At 38.8% G+C, this 15,972-nt stretch overlaps 1 protein-coding gene across 2 annotated transcripts in view; it reads right to left on the minus strand.

The window, feature by feature from the left end:
• ECD (ecdysoneless cell cycle regulator) overlaps nucleotides 1-15,972 on the minus strand; it is a 35,428-nt gene that overhangs the window by 14,862 nt on the left and 4,594 nt on the right. For both annotated transcript variants that reach the window (XM_003939812.4, XM_010350522.3), the window contains exons 2-8: nucleotides 15,230-15,447; nucleotides 11,416-11,533; nucleotides 6,877-6,964; nucleotides 6,584-6,762; nucleotides 5,497-5,689; nucleotides 3,298-3,426; nucleotides 658-786 (exon numbers count right to left, since the gene is read on the minus strand). In XM_003939812.4, coding sequence (XP_003939861.3) covers nucleotides 658-786; nucleotides 3,298-3,426; nucleotides 5,497-5,689; nucleotides 6,584-6,762; nucleotides 6,877-6,964; nucleotides 11,416-11,533; nucleotides 15,230-15,434 — 1,041 coding nt within the window. In that variant the 5' untranslated portion in view covers nucleotides 15,435-15,447. The remainder of the gene's footprint in view (nucleotides 1-657; nucleotides 787-3,297; nucleotides 3,427-5,496; nucleotides 5,690-6,583; nucleotides 6,763-6,876; nucleotides 6,965-11,415; nucleotides 11,534-15,229; nucleotides 15,448-15,972) is intronic.

Here is a 15,972-nt window from a genome sequence, read left to right on the forward strand (position 1 = left end):
GATATTTCCTTTTAAAAGATTATTCAAAGTGAAGGTTCCAAGTTTGAACCTTTCCACAGCTCTTGGAAGACACTACCAAATTACTTTCCAATTAAGGTTCGACCAATTTTCAATGTTACCAGCAAGGTATAGGAGTATTCGTTTTACCGTACTCTCGACAGCACTGAATATCATTTATATCCTTTTGTACATACATGAAAGACATTCTTCATTACTGTGTTCATATGTATATCTTTACTACTTGTGAAGTTGAATACTTTAAGAGAAATTTACTAGGTATCTTTCAATAAATTTTAAAATCTAACTCCTTGCTAATTTTCCTATCCGGTGTTTTCTTTTCTTTTCTTCAATTTTTGAGAGATCCATTCACTTAGCTATCTGGTGTTTTTCATGTTTGTGTTATCAAGTTTTTGCAAGTTGTTTTATCTGGTACAAATAATCACTTTCATCATTTAATATAAAACAGTATTAGTTTTTCTCTAATACTGGAAACAGTTCATAGATACCTCCTTCATTATCACTGAACTAGAAAAGTCTCCTTTAACTCTACCTTCCATAATTATGTCACACATTTAAACATGGACCATAGGACTTTAAGTAACTGGCATGATTTTGTCTGGATTGTATACTTAAAAACCAATACATTGCAAGTCCTACCTTAAAGTAATCATTCTTTTTCAGACTTTCAAGGAAACTGGCCCAGAGTGGTGAGGCAGTCACAAAGGATTTCTTGCAGTCAGAAAAATGTGGGCTATATTTGGAGCATAAGATCTCAAATCCATGAGCCTAGATAAGATAGGTAGAATTTTTGTTATGAAGTTCCTTTTTTTCTGTATCTTATTATAATATATTACTTTCTTTCCACTTAGCCACACTCTAAAACTAGGTGACTGGATACATGGGCATTTGGACAATTATAATGCTTTCTAAATTTTATGAAAAACATAAACTTATTTCCAAGTTTCTTAATCATCATAGAATAGTAAAAATCATAAAGGGAAAGAAAATGATATACAACCAAGATTCCTGTTCTCTTCAAAGAGATTCCTTTTCCTGCTGATTACAAAACCAGAAATTTCCATTTATTTTTTGTTTAATTATGAAAAGGGTTACAAAAGGTTTCTTGTTCAGCAGAAATTATACATAAACTGAACATGACCTCAGACATAGTAAAGGGAGGAAATCACTTCATTTGAAAAGTTCTTTGATTAAAAAAATATAACAGATGCACATGGTTAAATAATTCAAACAGGGAACTTCCCTGATTAAGCTAGAGAACACTGTTACCAACTTCTTGCACATCCTTTCAGAAGTAATCTACACACTGAAGTAGATATGTGTGTGCCTCTCTGTATGCATAGTTTACCCCACACCTTTTGTTGCTCAATGAATGCATACGCACTATTCTATACCTTGCTTTTTACACTAAACCATATACCTTGGAGATCATTTACATGAGCACACACAAATTCATTCATCTTACTTCACAGCTAGAGGACAATTTATCTAACTATTCCCCTACTAATGGACATTTAAGTAGTTTCCAATCTTTTGCTACTATGAACAATGCTGTCATGAGTATGCTCCAAATATGTCCTTGTGCATACTTAAAATACAGAGAGAATAATTTTCTAGAAGTGAAAATGATGATCAAAAGGGTTTGTGCATTTTAAATGTTAATGGATAACAGACAGTCCCCAACTTATGATAGTTTGACTTAATAATTTTTTGACTTTATGATGGTATGAAAGCAATGTGCATTCAGTAGAAACCTTACTTAGAATTTTTATCTTTTCGCAGACTAGCAATATGCACTCTCTCATAATGCTGGATATGCAGTGGCAGCAAGCTGCAGTTGGCAATGTGATCACAAAGGCAATCAACCAATCCTGTACTCTACAGTATACTGTATTCAATAAATTACACAGCATATTTAAAAGTTTGTTATAAAATAGGCTTTCTGTTAGATGATTTCCCCCAACTGTATGCTAATGTAAGTATTCTGAGCCTATTTAAGGTAGCCTATTTAAGCTAGGCTAAGCTATGATGTTCATTTGGTTAGATGTATTAAATACATTTTTGACTTATGATATTTTCAATTTTTGATGGGTCTATCAGGAAGTAACCCCACTGTAAGTCGTGGAGCATCTATTTTGCCAAAATGTTCTCATAAGGGATACAATCCATTTACATTCCTATCAACAATGTCTGAGAGTGTGCTTTTTTCTATATATCCTCAACAACCCAGTATGTATTACCAAGCCATTTGATACATGCTAACACAATGATGAAAAACACTATTTTGTAGCTTTAAAGTGTATTTCTTTTATTGTGAGTAAGATTCTTTTTTTTTTTTTTTTTTTTTTTTTTTTGAGACGGAGTTTCGCTCTTGTTGCCCAGGCTGGAGTGCAATGGTGCGATCTCGGCTCACCGCAACCTCCGCCTCCTGGGTTCAGGCAATTCTCCTGCCTCAGCCTCCTGAGTAGCTGGGATTACAGGCACGCACCACCATGCCCAGCTAATTTTTTGTATTTTTAGTAGAGACGAGGTTTCACCATGTTGACCAGGATGGTCTCGATCTCTCGACCTCGTGATCCACCCGCCTCGGCCTCCCAAGGTGCTGGGATTACAGGCTTGAGCCACCTCGCCCAGCCGTGAGTAAGATTCAATATTTTTCTTATGTTTAACGTAAAGGTCATATGTACTTCCTTTTCTGTGGACTATTTTCATAGTTCCTGGACATTTTAAAATTAATTGGTTAGTATTATCTTTTTCATATTGACTTAAATGAACACTTTATATATTAGAGAAGTCAGCTCTTTTTCATTAGATTGCAAATATAACTTTCTCCAGGTTTGCTATCTTTTGACTTTATTTATGGAGTTTTTCTTTCCCATGCAGAAATGCTTAATTTTTGCGTAATTAATCAGTTTGACCTTTTATAGCTTCTGGTTTCAAGTCATACTTAGAAAGGCCTTTCCTATTCAGATTATAAAAAGTTATTGTTTGTATTTCAAATTGTCTAGTTTCAAGTTTTATGTTTAAAACTTTATGATCCAATTGGAATTTATTCTGGTATAGGTGTTAGGGAATCAACTTCAGTTTTTCAGATGGCTTCACACTTGTCCCATCGTCACTTACTAAATAACACATTTTTTCATTCTAATTTCAAATGTCACATTTTACTGCATTCTTACATAAATAGGGTGTATTTCTGGACTTTCTATATTGTGCCACTATTCTATTAAGAGCCCGTTTACATAAAGAAAGAAAACAACATTTCTGGTTCAACATTACCAATTTCATGCCCAATTCATGGGCTCGGTACTGGGGATCAGATGGAGGAGGCAGCCTATATCCACTCCGCCGGTCTGGCACAAACCTTTGTTGCACCAACTGTGCATACAGACATTTAGTGAATGTGACCTGGGCATCAAGACACAAAATACATCAGTCTTTTCCTGAAATTAAAATTGTGAATATCACTTGAGAGTTAAGTAAGAAGTCCATTTATAAGCTTCAAATTCATATGAAATGCAAAGAAAATTCAACCTATTCACTGCCTACTTGTTTTTAACAGCTGTATTGAGATACAACTCACATACCATAAAATTTACCCTGTGGCTGGCTGGGCATGGTGGCTCATGCCTGTAATCCCAGCACTTTCGGAGGCCGAGGCAGGCAGATCACCTGAGGTCAGGAGTTTGAGACCAGCCTGGACAACATGCTGAAACCCTGTCTCTACTAAAAACACAAAAATTAGCCAGGCAAGGTGGTGCACACCTGTAATCCCAGCTACTCTGGAGGCTGAGACAGGAGAATTGTTTGAACCCAGGAGGTGGAGGTTGCAGTGAGCCAAGACTGCACCATTGCACTCGGCCTGGGCGACAGAGCAAGACTCTGTTTCAAAAAACAAAACAAAACAAAACCCTACTGCCTACTTTTTAGTAATCACTAGTAAAATTTTATTTTATTTTATTTTATTTATTTATTTATTTTTTATTTTTGGGACGGAGTTCTGCTCTCATTGCCCAGGCTGGAGTGCAATGGCGCAATCTCGGCTCACTGCAACCTCCGCCTCCTGGGTTCAGGCAATTCTCCTGCCTCAGCCTCCTGAGTAGCTGGGATTACAGGCACGCGCCACCATGCCCAGCTAATGTTTTGTATCTTTAGTAGATACAGGGTTTCACCTTGTTGACCAGGATGGTCTCGATCTCTTGACCTCGTGATCCACCCGCCTCGGCCTCCCAAAGTGCTGGGATTACAGGCGTGAGCCACCGCGCCCGGCACTAGTAAAATTTTTATCATTAGTTACATTATACAGCAATTTAAGGGGTGAAAGGTAAAGAATAATTTTTTTTTTTTTTTTCCTGAGACAGAGCCTTGCTCTGTTGCCCAGGCTGGAGTGCAGTGGAGCAATCAGTTCACTGAAGCCTCAACCTCCTGGTCTCAAGCAATCCCCCTGCCTCAACTTCCCAAGTAGTAAGGATTACAGGCAACCGCCATCACACCTGGCTAGTTTTTTTATTTTCTGTAGAGATGGGGTTCACCATGTTGCCCATGCTGGTCTCAAACGCCTGGGCTCAAGTGATCTACCTGCCTTGGCCTCCCAAAGTGCTGGGATTACAGGTGTGAGCCACCCTGCCCGGCCAAGAATAATTCTTAATTTCCTGGAAGAGATGAAATATTTTACTGTTAATAAGGAAATAATTAGGCCAGGCATGGTGGCTCATGCCTGTAATCCCAGCATTTTGGGAGGCCAAGATGGGTGAATCACTTGTAGTCAGGAGTTCAAGACCAGCCTGGCCAACATGGCCAACATGGCCAACATAGCCAGGCGTCTTGGGAGGCACCTGTAGTCCCAGCTACTCGGGAAGCAGGAGGATCGTTTGAGCCCAGAAGGCAGAGAGGTTGCAGTGAGCTGAGATGGCTCCATTATACTCCAGCCTGGGTAATACAGCAAGAATCTTGTCTCAAAAAAAAAAAAAAAAAAAGGAGGAAATAATTATAGAAATAGAAAAATATGGTCAAAAATAGGTATGAAACATTGAGTATAAAATGGGGAGTCAGGTATCCTGAAAATTTCCTTCACTGGGTAGAAGAAAAAATGTGTATAGTTTGAGTATCCCCAGTGTGAATATCTGAAATCTAAAATGTTCCAAAATCCAAAACTTTTTGAGTGCCAACAATATGCTCAAAGTTGTGAGATTTCACATTTTCAGATTTGGAATGCTCAACTGGTAAGTATAATGCAAATATTCAAAAAAAAAAAAATCTGAAATCTGAAATACTTCTGGTCCCAAGCATTTCAGATAAGGAATATTCAACCTGTATCAACATGCTATGAAGAAATAGAATATTTCCTTGTTTTTTCTAGAGAGCAACTAAAATAATGTTTCATTCACTGAGCACTAAGAAATATAAAAAGAAAAAAATAATAATGTTTCCACTCTGTTTCCCGTGAGAGAAACTAAATGACCAAGATAGCAATCTCACCGATGTCATTATTCGAGTTTCAGGCAAGAATGTCTTGAAAACACGACAGGCTCGCAGGTCAATAGGGTCTCGTAGGTAAAATGCCTGGACTGCTGCAGCCACCAATCTGGGGCGCTGCTTTAGCACTGCCACAATGCCAGCTGGAAGGAAGCAGTGTGCTCGATGAAGGGAGGCCTGAATTTTTTCTGGGTACCTGGGACAGGTAACATAATTATTTTCATTTTACAATATACAAATACCTAGAATTCTTATATCATTCACTTTCTTTTCAACATCTTGTCTTTGTTCATCAAGAACAGTATGTAGAGGGTGACGAGAGATGAAAACAGATACTGCACATATACTTAAGACTATAAGAAAGAAGAGAAGGAAAAAGAAAAAGTAGGAAGAAATGGAAAATAAAGAAAAGGGAATATTGTAGTTCAAAAATAAAACAAAAAACCTATTATACTTTAAAGATAAAATCAAAGTTTTTCTTCTGAAAGAATGGTACAAAGTATACTGAAGCTAAAATTGATTTTTAATATTGTTAAGCCCTAAATTGTGCTACACATTTAATAGGTACCCAAATTTGAATGGATGAACTAATATGTTACTAGGTTAAGATGTTCTTTTCTTAATAAAAGCTAAAGTTTTATTCAGAAACTGAATTCTGACATAGGTCAAAGAATCCCAGATAGAGACCCAGAACAACAGAAAAAACCGGAGCACCTTGTGTTTCATTAGGTTTCTGTTTTTTGAAGGTCTCAAATTTTTTACCCATGGATAGAGCTAACACTTAGCCATGATATCTAGAGTAAATAAATGCAAAAATATTGGGACAAGATTATAACCCTTCTGAATGGGAATTTAAAGATGTATTTGCTTCCAATTTTAAAATCTGTAAATTTAATTTATTAGTCAATTTCATAAACAGGAATGAAGACAAAATGAAAATTAGCCTTAATATAGGTGAAAGACATTTTATAGTCAGAGAAAGACTAATTAAGTCCAACAGAACTTAAAGGAAAACAAAAATCAAAGAAAGACTGAACGACATGAAACTAAAATATTCCTTAAACAGCAACGAAAGTGATATTTTTCTTACCCTCTGATGCGCCTATTCACAGCAGCTCGTATAGATTCTGAAGCAAGTATTTTTTCTGGATGTGCTGAGATTATATTCAATGCTTGTGGAATTGTTGGGGGTGTGTTGGGTAACCAAGATTCTTCTCCAGATTTTCTTGGTGCAGGAATAATACACAATTCCCCATGGTGGAAAAATACCTGCAAATAGTACATTTTAATTTTCACAAGGGGCACTGGCAAACTCTAGATACATATGAATGTAATCCAATATGATTTCATCTCTATAAATTTTCTAAACTTGGATATACTTACCCTATTGGTGCTATTATCAGGATCCAACCATTTAGGGAGAAAGTCTGCAGCTTCTATTAACAAGAATTCGCCATCATTGTCTTCAATCCTAATGCAAGAAAATTTCCAATTTTGCATTCAAAAAGCACATATTTGCTAGTAACCAAAACAGTTTTATTCTAATACATTTTCCTTTTCTTTTTTTTTTTTTTTTTTTTTTTTTTTTGAGATGGAGTTTCGCTCTTGTTACCCAGGCTGGAGTGCAATGGCGCGATCTCGGCTCACCGCAACCTCCGCCTCCTGGGTTCAGGCAATTCTCCTGCCTCTGCCTCCTGAGTAGCTGGGATTACAGGCACGCGCCACCATGCCCAGCTAATCTTTTGTATTTTTAGTAGAGACGGGGTTTCACCATGTTGACCAGGATGGTCTCGATCTCCTGACCTCGTGATCCACCCGCCTCGGCCTCCCAAAGTGCTGGGATTACAGGCTTGAGCCACCGCGCCCGGCACATTTTCCTTTTCATCTTAGTAAATATTTGAGTATGAACCATGTGTAGATAGCTATAAGAAAGAAAAATATTTAAGATAACATTAAGCACTGAAGGAGACTGTAAGACTGTAAGAAGGAGTTGAAGGTAGATGATAACGAGAGAAGATAAGCAATTTACATAAAGAAATAGTAGACAAAAATATGAAAATACACAAAGTACTATAGGGTTCCAAAAGAAAAAAAAAACATAGCTGAGATTAGAAAAGCCTTCATGTAAGAGGTGGTATTTGGACCTGAAAAGATAATCATTTGCATCACTTTTCTTTTTTTTTTTTTTTGACAGTCTGGCTCTGTTGCCCAGGCTGGAGTGCAGTGGCCTGATCTCAGGCTCACTACAACCTCCACTGAATTCAGGCAATTTTCCTGCCTTAGCCTCTCGAGTAGTTGGGATTACAGGTGCCCACCCCAGCATCTGGCTAATTTTTGTATTTTTAGTAGAGACGGGGCTCCACCATGTTGGCTAAGCTGGTCTAGAACTCCTGACCTCAGGTGATCCACCCACCTCGGCCTCCCAAAGTGCTGGGATTACAGGCATGAGCCACTGTGTCCAGCCTGCATCATGTTTTTAATTTAAAAGTTTTAATAGGTTATACATTCATGTGGGTAAAATTTTTAAAAATATATTAAAAGTTACAAAATGAAAAAGTCTCCCTCCTACTTTTGTTCCTATCTGCTCAACCCTACACATATCACTGCTGTTTCTTGTATATCCTTCTAGAGTTTGTTTATGCATAATCTAGCTATAGAAATATATATTTGTATTTTCTCCCTTTTTTACACAAGACACAGCGTATTTTATATACTGTTATATACCATTCTAGCTCTATACTTTTATTTTTATTATTTTAGTTTAGCTTTGAGACAGTCTCACTCTGTTGCCCAGGCTGGAGTGCAGTGGTGCAGTCATACCCACTGCAAGCTCTGTCTCCTGGGTTCAAGTGACTCTCCTGCCTCAACCTCCTGAGTAGCTGGGACCACAGGCATGCGCCACCATGCCTGGCTAATTTTTGTATTTTTAGTAGAGACGGGGTTTTACCATGTTGGCCAGACTGGTCTCCAACTTCTGACCTCATGTGATGCTCTTGCCTCAACCTCCCAAAGTGCTAGGATTACAGGTGTGAGCCACTGTGCCCAGCCTACAATGTATTGTGTTCTTGAAACTTGCTAAGGCAGATTTTAAATGTTCTCACCACACACAAAAAAATAAGTATGTGAAGTGATAGATCTTATGAGCTCAATTCAGCCATCCTACAATATATATGTATTTCAAGACAACATGCTATATGTAATAAATATATACAATTTTTATTTGTCAATTTAAAAAATAGGCCAGGTGCAGTGGCTCATGCCTGTAACCCCAGCACTTTGGGAGGCTGAAGCAGGTAGATCACTTGAGGTCAGGAGTTCAAGACCAGCCTGGCCAACATGGTGAAACCTTGTCTCTATAAAAATACAAAAATTAGGCGGTGTGGTGGTGCACTGCACGCCTGTCGCCCCAGCTACGGGAGGATGAGGTATAAGAATCACTTGAGCCTGGGAGGCAGGGGTTGCAGTGAGCCAGTATCATTCCACTGCAGAGTGAGACTCTGTCTCAAAAACATAAAATAGAATAAAATAAAATAGAGCACAGTGGCATGTGCCTGTAGTACCAGATGCTTGGGAGACTGAGGCAGGAGGATGGCTCAGGAATTCAAGTACAGCCTGGACAAAATAGCAAGACCCTGTCTTTTTTTTGAGATGGTATTTCACTCTTGTTGCTCAGGCTGGAGTGCAATGGTGTGATCTTGGCTCACCGCAACCTCTGCCTCCCAGGTTCAAGTGATTCTCCTGCCTCAGCCTCCTGAGAAGCTGGAATTACAGGCATATGCCACTATGCCCAGCTAATTTTGTATTTTTAGGAGAGATGGGGTTTCTCCATGTTTGTCAGGCTGATCTTGAACTTCCGACCTCTGGTGATCCGTCTGCCTTGGCCTCCCAAAGTGTTGGGATTACAGGAATGACCCATGGCGCCCAGCCTAAGACCCTGTCTTTAAAAAACTAAATAAATAATAAATAAATTTAAAACATTAAAAAATTTTAAATAAATTTATTTAAAGATAAAAATGAATTATCTCTTTGATTTACATCCTGAAGTATTTAAGGATCAAATGACAGCTACAGATAAAACAATGACCATGAGTTGGTGATTGTTGAAGCTGGGTAATGGGAACATGTGAGTTCATTCTATTTTAATGTATATTTAAAATTTAAATAATAAGTTTTCACAGGTTTTTTTCCCTTCTCTTTTGTTCTGCTGGGAAAGAGGCTGGGGTGAGTAAAAAAAAAAAAATCAGAATTTATTTCATTCTGGACTCCCTGAAGAAAAAAAAAAAAGATCAGAATTTGGATGCTGATTAGGAAAACTAGGACAAAATATAAGTGGGCGGAACGCCCTCTGCTGGCAATACTTGGTACTTATAGAAAACTCAGGTCTGGTTTTTAGTTTATTTATTTAGTTTGTTTTGAGACGGAGTCTCACTCTGTCACCAGGCTGGAGTGCAGTGGTGCGATCTTGGCTCACTGCAACCTCCACCTCCCAGGTTCAAGTGATTCTCCTCCCTCAGCCTCCCAAAGTGCTGGAACTACAGGCGTGCACCACCACGCCCAGCTAATTTTTTTGTATTTTTAGTAAAGATGGGGTTTCACCATGTTGGCAGGATGGTCTCGATCTCTTGACCTTGTTATCCGCCTGCCTCGGCCTCCCAAAGTAGAGATGGCCTCCCAATGTAGGGACATAGTGAAATCTTGTCTCCACAAAAAATACAAAAATTAGGCAAGTGTGGTGGTGCACACTTGTAGCCCCAGCTACTCGGGAGGATGAGGTATGGGAATCACTTGAGCCTGGGAGGCAGGGGTTGCAGTGAACCAAGATTGTTTCACTGCAGTACAGTCTGGGCAACAGAGTGAAACTGTCTCAAAAAAATAAAATAAAATAAAATAAAGCACAGTGGCATGTGCCTGTAGTACCAGATACTTGGGAGAGGGAGGCAGGAGGATGGCTTGAGCCCAGGAGTTCAAGTCCAGCGTGGGCAAAATAGCAAGAACCTGTCTTTTTAAAATTCTTTTTGAGATGGAATTTTGCTCTTGTTGCCCAGGCTGGAGTGCAATGGCGCAATCTCGCCTCACCGCAACCTCTGCCTCCTGGGTTCAAGCGATTCTCCTGCCTCAGCCTCCCAAAGTGCTGGGATTACAGGCGTAAGCCACCACACCCTACCTCAAGTCCCATTTTTAATGTAGTGTTAACCTACTTTGCTTCCTATACAATTGTTCACTGACTTCTCTTTAAATTTTTTCTGTGTATGATTTCTCAAAAAGTATAGCTATGGTCTAGTAGAGACATACATACTTAAAGTATGAAAAATATGTATGTGTATGAATGGAATTTTATTTTCCAAAGATCCACAAGGAATTTAATGGTGATTACTTCTGGGAAGCCAGAGCAGCAGAACCCTAGGTTTTGTCTGAAAACTTTCAGAAGTTGAACTCTTCGATAGTACTTTCTTTCTCAAGAAAAGGAAGTCACAAGAGAAGAGAAAGAAAACTGTAATCCCAGCACTTTGGGAAGCCGAGGAGGGTGGATCATCTGAGGTCAGGGGTTCAAGACCAGCCTGGTCAACATGGTGAAACCCCATCTCTAATAAAAATAAAAAATTAGCTAGGTGTGGTGGTGCGTGCCTGTAATCCTAGCTAGTCACAAGGCTGAAGCAGGAGAATCACTTGAACCTGTGAGGCAGAGGTTGCAGTGAGCCATGATCACACCACTGTATTCCATTCTGGGTGACAGAGCTAGACTATGTATCAAAAAAAAAAAAAAAAAAAAAAAAAGAAAGCACAGATACTATTAAAAATCTGTCCCAAATCTGTATAATTTCCAGCAGACTAGGAGAAAAATAAATCACTAAATAGATAAAAATGTAGTCACTTTATTTCAGTAATAGAATTCCTTTAGAATAACTAAAATAATTACAATACCTTGCTACTAACTCTGGAAATTCCTTTGTAATTTGCTTTATGACATAAACAATAAACCATTCATCCTCAATATTATCCCCAAACTTTGTCATGCCAAACATATGAGCAGGAACACCTCCTAAAAACAAGAGAAAAGCAACCATGTAACCAGATAAATTTGTTACTGCAAATAAAATGCACATAATCATTCAACTGAATAAACATTCATTGACTGACTGCTCTAAGTACTGGGGAGCCAGGGCTACAATCCTGAACAAGAAGCATACTCCTGAAGAGCTCAGGTTAAAACCAGATAACCTAATGATCTCAAAACAAGACAATGAACTCCAGAACAGGGGTATGCAGTAAGGGCTATGTGAGTATAAAGGAGGGGATATCTGTGCTATGTTTGTCCAGAAAAATGGAAAAGTATGTTCAAAGGCACAGAGGCATAGTGTATAAAGTATTTACGTATAGAGTATTCTGGGAATACCAGAACGCTAGATTTGGATGGTCCAAATTTGGATAGAGATAGAACATGTGCACTATTCACAAATACATGGAAACTAAACGACAACACACTCTTGGAAGAAATCACAGGGAAATTAGAAAATATCTTGGGACAAATGAAAATGAACACACATCATACCAAACCTTAAGGGATTCAGAGAAAGCAGTGCTAAGGAGAAAATTTGTAGTTGTGAAAGATCTCAAATCAACAACCTATGCCCTAAAGAACCGGGGGGAAAAAAATACTAAACTAAACTAAACCCAAACCTAGCATAAGGAAGTAAATAATAAACATTACAGCAGAGATCAATGAAATAGAGACCAGAAAAACAAAACAACTGATTTGCTTTTTTTTTTTAAAAGATTGACAAACCATTAACTTGATTAACCAGGAATAAGAGCGAATACTCAAATAACTAAAATCGGAAATGAAAGAGGGGACAATACAACCTATTTCACAGAAATAAGAAGGATAAGATAATTCTATGAACGGTGGCATGCCAATAAATTTGATAATGTAGAAGAAATGGACAAATTCCTAAAAACATACAACCTATCAAGACTGGATCATGAGAAACAAAAAAATCTGAACAGATCTATAACTAGTAAGGAGATTGAATAAATAATTCAAAAGCGGCCGGGCGCGGTGGCTCAAGCCTGTAATCCCAGCACTTTGGGAGGCCGAGGCGGGTGGATCACAAGGTCAAGAGATCGAGACCATCTTGGTCAACATGGTGAAACCCCGTCTCTACTAAAAATACAAAAAAAATAGCTGGGCATGGTGGCACGTGCCTGTAATCCCAGCTACTCAGGAGGCTGAGGCAGGAGAATTGCCTGAACCCAGGAGGCGGAGGTTGCGGTGAGCCGAGATCGCGCCATTGCACTCCAGCCTGGGTAACAAGAGCGAAACTCCGTCTCAAAAAATAATAATAATAATAATAATAATAATTCAAAAGCTCCTAGCAAAGAAAAGCTGGCTTCGCTGGGGAAATCTACCAAACATTTAAAGAATTTGACACCAATCCTCGTCAAAATCTTCCAAAAAAATGAAGGGGAGGGAATTCCCAAATTCCTTCTGAGGCCAGCATGACCCTAATATCAAAACCAGACAAAGACAGTATCAGAAAACTGTAGACCAATATCCCTGATGAATGTCAATGCAGAAATCCTTAACAAAATATCAGCAATCTGAATTCAGCAGCCCATTAAATAGATGGTTAACCACGACCAAGCGGGATTTATTCCTGGGATGCAAGGATGGTTCAATACATGAAAATTAATGTACAGTAACATTCCACATTAACAGAATGAAGGTCAAACAAGTACATTACAGAGTGTCTAAAGAGCTGCCATGGCGAACAACAGGAAGAACAGCCCGACCAACTCTTCTTCTCCCCACCCCAGATATCAAGTTTCTTCAACTAGAGAACTCCAATTAAAGTATCTATTTTTGTCTATATTAGACTTTAATTTAAACTTCATCCTGAAGCAATGGGAACTATTGAAGGATATTAAGCAGGAGAGTGACACAATCAAATTTGTGTTTTACAAAGGTAACTGGCAACAGTGTGAGGAACTACAAAGACTGGAACCAGAGAGGTAAGTTAGGAGGTTATTGCTGTTTTCCAGATGTAGAGATAAAGAGGGCCTACGCTGAAGCCAAATAGATGTAGAGAAGGGGTCATATTTTCGAAGCATTAAGGATTTAGCATTTGACCAAACATGGTGAAGTGAGGAACTGATTATGATTCTGAATTATTGACTAGCTTGGATAACTGGGTGGATAGCAATGCCATTAAACAAGATAAGAAAACAGGGTAAAAATGGCTTCCTAGAGAACAGATAAAGGGTTGGTTTTGGATGTGCTGCACCAACGTGACAGTGTTCTTGCCAATAAATATCATATGTATTTCAATGAATAAGAGTTCAACAAAATTAACAGTAGAGAAGAATGTAGCAATGCTAGCCAAAAGACAGCAGATAAGCACTAAACTGAGAGTATCACAGTGATGTACACTTGTTACGTATACATGGGGGGTATCTTGCAATGGCATCACAAGATGCCAGGCTCCTGATCCCAAATAAGACCTCACAGAAGTCGCAGTGTGAGTAGAGCCTTGGTCACCTACCCATGATTAATTTTCATAAAACTGTAAGAAATAATAGGGCTGTAGTGTGACCAGTTTCCCACCAGGCTACTTAAGTGTGTATTTCTGCTGCTTAAAGTTTGAAGGCCAGCTGGCAAGCCAAAGCCATGGTGCCCAGCAGAGGAGCAGGTCCTAAGAACCCAAACATCTCAGGGCATAGCTGGGAACATACCAAGGAAAACAGTGTCTGCATATATACAGTAGGCAAAGAGCCAAAAAATTAGCTGACAAACAGCTTAGAGACGGAAGGTGGGGCAGATTTCTAGAGCTGTCCTGCTGCTGCCCAGGAGTGTCCTGTATGTAAGTCCTAATAAACTCATCTACTTGCCCAGAGAGACCTGTCCGAGTCATTCTTTGGTCTTTCAGCTCCCTCCTAGTTTGGGGGAACATTTTTCTGTATAATCCTGGGTTTTTCTCAGAGTATCATATTTTGCCAGAGGTCAGATCTCAAGCATCAACAACACAGGACAGCAATGAAGAAACCTCAAAATGCTCCTGAGTGGCAAATAATAGTCATAAAGCCCAATTATTTATCTTTATAAGCCTGGCAGAGACACTCAGATCCTCACCAAAACAGTTATATGAAACAAGGCAGCCTACTAAACACATTAACAAACACATTAACTGAGTAACACCAAAAGGTACCAGGATTAAAGCCAGATGCCTGACACTGTTTAGTATACTTAGATACATTATGGCATAGTATAGTAACGAAAGTTCAAAAGAATAGCCGAGTTTAATAATGTTTAGCATATGCTAATTCCTAAGGCAAATTTAGAAAGCTTTCATTACTTTTTTTTTTTTTAAAAGAGCTTTAAGTTTAAGGCTAACTGAATATAGACAAGTTATCTTATCTAACAAGTTTAGTGTATTAATCTCTTCCTGACAATACTGAATGAAGTGTGGACTATTACACATCACTGTTGTCAGAATAACATTAAAAGTCACATTAATGGGGAAATGGGGGAGGGGTGGGGGGTGGGGAGGTGGGAAGAGATAGCATGGGGAGAAATGACAGATACAGGTGAGGGGACGGAAGGCAGCAAACCACACTGCCAAGTGTGTACCTATGCAACAATCTTGCATGTTCATCACATGTACCCCAAAACCTAAAATGCAATAAAAATAAAAAATAAAAAAAAAAGTCACATTAATCAAAACAAGTAAAAGAGCATTACCTTTCCCAGGTTTATATTTGAGATTGAAAGGCTGATTCTGCCAGATATAGGAGACCAGCATAGGTGCAAACTGGGTCATTATTCTCTCAATATACTTCTGAAGGACCTCTTTGTGTTTTTCTGGGTCCCTTGATTCATCTGGTATCAGGAACAGGCGGTATTCCATGGTGTCTTCCACCATAGCAAGTTTCATAGATTCTTCCATTCTTCTTTGAAAACTACATTTAAAGTTCCAAAATACAAACCATATAGAACAATGCAGAAGTAACATCACATTCTCTGAACTCTTTTTTAGATGACTCTATGAACACTGTTTTCTAAAATTTAGTTAGGCCAGGCACAGTGGTTCATGCATGTAATCCTAGCACTCTGGGAGGCCGAGGGAGGCAGATCACTGGAGGTCAGGAGTTTGAGACCAGCCTGGCTAACACAGTGAAACCCCGTCTCTACTAAAAATGCAAAAAATTAGCTGGGTGTGGTGGCAAATGCCTATGATCCCAGCTACTCGGGAGGCTGAGGCAGGAGAATCGCTAGAACCTAGGAGGCAGAGGTTGCAGTCAGCCGAGATCATGCCACTGCCCTCCAGCCTAGGCATCAGAGAAAGACTCCATGTCAAAAAAACAAAAATAAAAAAAATAAGATTTAGTTAGGCACATACCACCATCATGGTTTTTGCCTTGACCATACACCACCTACAGTAATATTTATTTAATTTTTTAAAACTTTGCTTTTTTTGAGACAGA

Source organism: Saimiri boliviensis, chromosome 12, assembly GCF_048565385.1.
Source record: "Saimiri boliviensis isolate mSaiBol1 chromosome 12, mSaiBol1.pri, whole genome shotgun sequence".
Classification (NCBI taxonomy): Eukaryota; Metazoa; Chordata; class Mammalia; order Primates; family Cebidae; genus Saimiri; species Saimiri boliviensis.